A 7,671-nucleotide genomic window follows, 5' to 3' on the forward strand; every position below is an offset into this window, starting at 1 on the left:
AAAAAAAAAGAATTAAAATATATATATATAATAAATAAATTAATAATAAAATTAATTAATTAATTAATTTAATTAATTAACTAATTAATTAACTTATCTAATCTTGTTTAGTTTAACTAATTAAGATTAATTAACCTAATAAATAGTTACCCTAATTGTTAATTAGCTAAACAATCCCTAACAGGTGGGACCCACCTGTCAGGTTGACCAAGTCAACTGCTGACGTCATGCTGACATCATGATGATGTCAGCAGACACTATTCTGGATAATGTTGATTAAATTAATTAAATAAATCCTAAAAATGATTTAAAGCTTTTAAAATTAATATAAGGTAAACCGTAGCTCGGATCGAAAAACTTTGTACATGAAAGTTGCTGCTGCTGACCAGTTCGACTACGGAGTTGACGACCCCTCTCTCTTGCCAGAGCAACCAGGCAAGCCCCCCCTTTGATCACCAGATATCGCCTATTCTCCTCTATACTGCTTGCATTAGAGTAGTGTAGCATGTTACTGCTTTCATTAATCCTATTCTGATGCATAGCCTGACATTGTTGCTACATCTGTTGATACCTTACCTGCAATCCTAAATACTTAGTATAGGATGCTAGTTTATCATTGTTGGCCCTACCTTCGTGTCAGTCTGCCTTGCTATAATATTGGGCCGTGATCACTCGGGAGGTGATCACGGGTATATACTATACATACATACATACTATACAGATGGTGACTAAAGTCGGGTCAGCTCGAAGAGTACCCGCGAGTGATTCACGGATTGGGGGCTGAAAGGACCTTTGTCCCGACGGCCCTCTGTGTGGATCTTTGTGGCGGAGCGACAGGGCAGGTTGAGACCGCCTAGGAGAGAGGTGGGCCTGGCCCTGTTCGGCGTTCGCGGACACTTAACACGCTTAACGAGATCTTGGTATTTGATCTGAGTCTGGCTACGAGCCTATACGCACTAACCATCTACGTGGGAGTAGTTATGGGTATCCCGACGTCGTGGTATCAGCCGAAGCACTTCAGACGTCAGTGACGGAGCGGCGCGCGCCGAATTGGACTGGAACGCCACTAGGCTAGGTCTGCTTTCGGCCGCGTACGCAACGTGCAGGTGTGCTATGGGCGATGGGCCTAGACCCCTGTGCGCTTAGGTTTAGACCGGCGTGCTGGCCTCTCTGTTGAGCCTAGGTGGGGCTGCGACGTGTTGATCTTCCGAGGCCGGGCATGACCCAGGAAAGTGTGTCCGGCCAAATGGGATCGAGCGTGTTGGGTTATGTGGTGCACCCCTGCAGGGAAGTTAATCTATTCGAATAGCCGTGATCTTCGGTAACAGGACGACTTGGAGTTGTACCTTGACCTTATGACAACTAGAACCGGATACTTAATAAAACACACCCTTCCAAGTGCCAGATACAACCGGTGGTCGCTCTACCTCAGGGATATGAGGAGGGGATCGCCGGGTAGGATTATGCTGTGAGATGTTACTTGGAGATGCTACTTGGAGGACTTCGACCTACCCTCTTCTGCCTGTTGCAAGACGAAGGTGACCAGAAGCGTAGTCTTCGACAGGATTAGCTATCCCCCTCTTATTCTGGCATTCTGCAGTCCAGCCCACTGATATGGCCTCCTTACACATATACCCATGCATATGTAGTGTAGCTCCTTGCTTGCGAGTACTTTGGATGAGTACTCACGGTTGCTTTCTCCCCCCTTTTCCCCCTTTCTTTCGTTCTGGTTGTTGCGACCAGATACTGGAGTCCAGGAGCCAGACGCCACCGTCGACGACGACCCCTACTACACCGGAGGTGCCTACTACTACGTGCAGCCCGCTGACGACGACCAGGAGTGGTTTAGGAGGATCCCAGGCAGGAGGCCTGCTCCTCTTTCGATCCGTATCCCAGTTTGTGCTAGCCATCTTATGGCACCCTGTTTAACTTATGTCTGTACTCAGATATTGTTGCTTCCGCTGACTCGTCTATGATCGAGCACTTGTATTCGAGCCCTCGAGGCCCCTGGCTTGTATTATGATGCTTGTATGACTTATTTTATTTGTAGAGTTGTGTTGTGATATCTTCCCGTGAGTCCCTGATCTTGATCGTACACATTTGCGTGCATGATTAGTGTACGGTCAAACCGGGGACGTCACAATGACCCAACTTAAATTTTTGGCAAAATATAAGCGGTTCAAGAGCAGTTTTGAAAACCGTTTTTTCTTGGCACAAAAAACGTGAATCGTATTTTTGATCGCATTTCTAAACCGTTTATCGGAATGAGGCATATAATATGGCGTTGGAAAGCTACTGCAAAAGCGCTCCTTCCACATGTTGAAAGTTTTTTCTAATTCCCTATGGTTAAAGAGTAATTTGAAAAAAAACGTAAAATTTCGTAAACCGAACAGCTGAGTTCGTTTTTCCAATGTCATTTCTAAACGGCTAATCCAATAGAGTCATATGATATGGCGTTGGAAAGCTTATGAAAATGTGCTACTTTTTCACCTTTAAAGTTTTTTTCTAATTTTGAATGATTTAAGAGTAATTTAGAAAATGGTCCAAGTCCTATCGAGTTCGTATTTTCGAGCTAATCTTTTAACCGTGCGTCCGAATGCAGCAAATGATATGGCATTAGAAAGGTTGAACAAATGCGGAACTGTTTGGTATGTATTGTTACTCTGAATTCTTTACGGTTTTAAGTCAGTTTCGAAAATGGCGAAAAATGTATTTTTACCGTAATTTCTACAAACTTTATCGGAATTGGGCAAATAATATACCGTTGAAAAGCTACGGAAAAAGCGAAACTTTTTCATGTTGATGGTTTTCTCTGATTCCTAGCCGTTTTCAAGTAATTCCGAAAATGGCGGGACCATTTGTTCTGCCTCTATCGCGAAACAGATTATTCAAAAATGCACCGCGTGAAGAACCTGAACTTCACGGTGCATGTACCTGAACTTCACTCTGTTTTTCATGTGATTTTTTTGCTCGTAGATCTTCATCCACTGCTCGTAGCTCTCCATCCCACTCACGGGAATTGAGCGGGTGATATACCGATGGAAAGCTGATGTAAACACGCAACTTTCCCGTATTGATCATTTTTTCATACTCGCGATGATTTTAAAGGTTTTTCATCTGAAATTCATCCAATGTAGTAGTTAAACTTCCTGCTGTTTTCAGTTGAACTTCTGTGACGTATTTTCCTTTGTAATTCTTCTCATCCATTCGTCAATGTTACACAAATGTTATTCCTTTTGTACAAATCTCCCTCACAATAATTTTTTTAACTTCCTCCAACAAAGGACTTGAACTTATAACAACAAAACTTTTTGCGTTTGCTTTTTTTATTCCTTTTTAATACAAAATGCACACTGTGTATTACATGAACTTCTAGCAGTTATCAACCTGAACTTCTCTCGGTTACATGAAAATATTTGAGTTTTTTTATGAATTTTTAATCTTATTTTTCTTAATCCTTTTTTATGAATTTTGAAGTGCTCTATATTTAATAGTTAAACTTCTTGTTATTTTATTTTTGAACTTCTTGTTTCCATTCTCTAATAATGGGGAAAATCTGAGTTTTCTATAATCATCGAACTTCTCCATCTTTTTAATATGGACTTCCTGGTTTTATTTCTTAATCTTTTTTTTATGAAATTTTGAAGCGTTATATTTTTAAAAAGTTGAACTGCTTGTTTTTTATTTTTGAACTTCTTGTTTCCATTCTTTAGTAGCGAGGAAAAATATGAGTTTTCTATAATCATCGAACTTCTCCATCTTTTTAATATGGACTTCCTGGTTTTTTTCTTAATCTTTTTTTATGATATTTTGAAGCACTCTATTATTAAAAGTTGAACTTCTTGTTATTTAATTTTTGAACTTCTTGTTTCCATTCTTTAATAACGAGGAAAATCTGAGTTTTCTTTAATGACAAGAATTTTTGAACTTCCGAGGGAAGAGCACTTAAACTTTGCCTTTTTTATTCTTTTTTTCTCATAGGAAATGCACAGCATGCAATACGAGAACTTCCGACAGTTATCAATTTGGACTTCTCTCTTTTTCGGTTTAAAAAATGAGAAAATTCTTTTAAAACTATTTTTAGTTTTTCCTTTTTTATTTGAACTTCTTTATTTTATTATTTAGTAACGACAAAACATCTAAGTTTTTTTACCTTTGATTTTTTTTTACTTTGAACTTCTTAGAAAAATATGGTTTTACATAAGCAAACAATTTTCTAGGTTTTTAAATTTGAACTTATATTTTTTTTACCTTCTTGGTTATTTGAAACTGAACTTCTAGGGTTGTCAAATTTGAACTTCTACATTTTTGACCTTCTCGGTTATTTCAACTTTTAATATGACATATTTTCATTTGTAATTTTCTCATTCATTCGTTTGTGTTACACAAATGATATTCCTTTTGTACAAACCTCTCTCATAATTCTTTTTAAAATTTCTACGACCGAGGACTTGAAGTTACACAAATGATATTCCTTCCATTTTAGAAAATGACGAGATCATGATTTCTGTCATCATCGCGAATGGAAATGCACATGCACTTCGTGAAGTAGTTGAACTTTTGGGGCATGTATGTTTGAACTTCACTCTGTTTATGACGTGCTCTTTTTTGACATGTTGTTTTTTGCACTGCATGAAGTAGTTGATCTTCTGGGGCATGTCTGTTTGAACTTTACTCTGTTTCACTTTATTGTCTTTTTCTTATAGGAAACACACACCATGCAGTTGGTGAACTTCTGGTTGTTATTACTTTGGAATTCTCTCTGGTTTGAGAGAATTATTTTAAAACACAAAAAAAACATCTTTTTAATGTATTTTGGACATCTAAATACACGGTGAACCTCTCTCAGAACGTTTCCTCGCCGAGCACTTGAACTTCTAATAACCATTTTTTCACTAAAATAAACTCTTTTTAGGTGTACCATTTGTATTAATTTGAGAACCTTGGGTTTTATAAATATCGATCCACTTCATTATTTTAGTTTGAACTTCCAGTTTTTTAAAGCAGGGAAATTTCATTTGAACTTTTTTTAGGTGTACCATTTATTTTAATTTGAACTTCTTCATTTTATTCTTTAGTAACGGAAACAATTTGATATCTTTTTTCATTTCATTGGTTGGACGTAAATGATATGGCGTTGGAAAGCTTATGAAAAATTTGATGTCCTTTTTCGTTTCTACCAGAGGGTCTCTAATTTACTTCAAAACGGTAGTATAAATTTTGAACTGCTTTATATTTTTAATTTGGCCTCCTTGGTTTACTCTTTAGTAAAGGGGAAAATCCTAATGTAGTAATAAACATCGAACCGCTTCGTTATTTAAATGTGAACTTCTAGTTATTATTTAGAAACGAGGAAAATTCGTTTTCCAAAAAGGAAAAAAAAACATGGTATACCTTCAGAAACCTACTGAAAAGATATAACTTTTTTCTTGTTAATCATTTTTCTCAAAAGTGCCATGGTTTAAAAGATTTTTTAATACGTTAAAACTTGATTCCAACGATATACACCATACTTTTGAATCTTTTATCCGAATAGAGCATATGATATACTGTTGAAAAGCTTATTAAAGAATTAACTTTTTTCATGTAGACATTTTGTTAAATTCATTGTTGTTTATAAGCAGTTATAAAAATGCGACATCTTTTTTGTTTTCTTTTTTGAACACGTAAGTCTTAGGTTTTTACAAATTTTTAACTTCGTACTTATTTAAATTTGATCTTCTAGGTTTCTTTAGAAATGGAAAAATACGTTTGTATAAACTGTTTGAACTTCCCTTTTTATGTAATATGAGCTTCTTTGTTTTGTAATAAATATTTGAATTTCTCCATTATTTAAATTTGAACCTCTGTTTTTCTAAAACAAGAAAATTCCATTTTTTAAACTTTGCTTAAACTACAACCTAGCACAAGCCCCATTAGCGCCACATACACAACTTCTTCTTCTTCAACTGCTGAGTAAATTTCTTAGCTTTTTTATTTGTATACAGTAACTTGTACACATATTACTGAATGGACAAAATTACTGTAATTAAACCGCCTCACAAATGAAACTCAAGTCGGATGCTCAAACATACAGAAACAATCACCAATTTTAGACAGTGACGTAAACCTTTAAACAGAGCAAAAATTTGATTGGCGGACTTGGACAAAGCGATGCTCTTTTTACCCCCGCTGGGTGTTCTCTATATAAAACCAACAGGGATCTTATCCTTTTGAGCAGTGAACTTGCGATCTCCAACTCACCATTTTCTTTTCCGTCTTCTTCCTGGTGTGCCCATATCCCAAGATCTGCTAGTGCTAGCAATATATCACAACATCAACTTTTTTGCTCGATCTCAGGAACATGTCGTGGCCCTGCAATATTGAAGGACCAGTGAAAATGAACCAATATATCACAACATCAACTTTTTTGCACCTGCAAGTACGTCTGAACTTCAGACAAGAAAATCACTTAGAAAATGGACCTTGGGGGCGCTGATGTGCTGGGCAGCCACACGCCATAGCTGCCGGGCGGGGGAGTTGGATCTGTACGCTTCATGCAGCCTGTACACGAGAAAATGGTCAAGGGGAGCTTCCTTATCCATTGCTGAACCTGCAAGTCGACGGAGAAGTCCTCCAGGCATCTCACTGATGGATGACCATGAGAGGCGGCTCAAACTTTTTAGTTCATGCATTTGAACGGGCTCGGGCTGCTGAATCGAACTTCCTGTAGCATCACAGAGACAAACAAGGGCTGTGAGACTAGGCACCAGCGGCGCGCCCACATCATGTACTTGCCCGGCTCTATTGCATTGTCGTCGGCGACATCCTCAGTGCCGCTCTCACTCTCACGACAGAACATAGTCTTATCCCGCTAGCCGGAGGAGCAGGACGACACCGTGGACGGGCCTCGCGCGTGATCTGGCAGCAGTTGCTGCAGGGGCCGAGCAAGTCAGGAGGAGGCAGGGTTCAGCGCGGGTGCGCGCGGCTGCGCATGAGCGTAGGCAGGGTGCAGGGTAGGGACCATCCGCGGCGCACGGGAGCAAGTGGGGTTCTCGGTGGGTACGCGCGGCGGCGCATGGGAAGATCGGGAGGGGTTGAAGTCCAAACCCACCTCGCGCTGAAGGAGTGGGCCAGCCTTGCATCGGAAGGAGGCGGGGGCGACGGCGTGCTAGGAGGAGGTGGGGGCGGCGGCCTTGCACTGGAAGAAGGCAACGGCAGGGCGGCGGACTTGCACGGGAAGAAGGCAGGGCGGCGGCGTGCCCGGAGGAGGCGGGGCGGCGGCGCGTCAGGAGGTGGCGGGGCCGGCGGTGCGCCCGCACGCCCGAAAGGAGGAGGGCCCGGGGCGCGTCGGAGTAGGGTGGGCGGCGGCCGGAGGTGGTTGGTGAGTTGGGGGAGGTCGCAGGGGGAGGATGGCGACGGGAGGGACGGAGATAAGGTTTGGGGCGCTTTGCGCTATTTCTGTTCTCGCCCGATCTCAGGAACATGTCGTGGCCCTGTATAACGCGCCGTCATCCAAATAACTATTCTAATCCTAGGATTAGAATAGTGTTGTCCTATATATATGGTGGATACCCCCAAAGCAAACAATAGCGACGAGAAAATAGAGGATAATTCCTTAGGAAAGCAATCAAAGCATGGCCGTTATTGGCGCCGCTCTAAGCCCCGCCATAGCAATACCAGCACAGGAGA

General features: G+C 40.7%; 1 protein-coding gene across 1 annotated transcript; it reads right to left on the minus strand.

Annotated features, from left to right (window-relative positions):
* Window positions 1–5,964: 5,964 nt before the first annotated feature.
* Window positions 5,965–7,437, minus strand: LOC119275358. Its single transcript, XM_037556176.1, has 3 exons — window positions 7,094–7,437; window positions 6,465–6,706; window positions 5,965–6,354 (listed from the first exon to the last, which is right to left on the minus strand). Exons 1-3 carry the CDS (start codon window positions 7,122–7,124, stop codon window positions 6,298–6,300), a joined length of 330 nt encoding a protein of 109 aa, XP_037412073.1. The 5' UTR covers window positions 7,125–7,437; the 3' UTR covers window positions 5,965–6,297.
* Between the last annotated feature and the right edge of the window lie 234 nt (window positions 7,438–7,671).

The sequence above is a fragment of the Triticum dicoccoides genome, chromosome 3B (assembly GCF_002162155.2).
Source record: "Triticum dicoccoides isolate Atlit2015 ecotype Zavitan chromosome 3B, WEW_v2.0, whole genome shotgun sequence".
Lineage (NCBI taxonomy): Eukaryota > Viridiplantae > Streptophyta > Magnoliopsida > Poales > Poaceae > Triticum > Triticum dicoccoides.

What these genes read in the sequence shown, in the direction of transcription:
- LOC119275358 (XM_037556176.1), bottom strand. Translation starts at nt 7,124, where the DNA reads ATGCAAGGCTGGCCCACTCCTTCAGCGCGAG. An exon ending in GCCCACTCCTTCAGCGCGAG is followed by an intron (nt 6,707 to 7,093) that starts GTGGGTTTGGAC and finishes GTGATGCTACAG; the next exon opens with GAAGTTCGATTCAGCAGCCC. An exon ending in AGCACATCAGCGCCCCCAAG is followed by an intron (nt 6,355 to 6,464) that starts GTCCATTTTCTA and finishes TCAATATTGCAG; the next exon opens with GGCCACGACATGTTCCTGAG.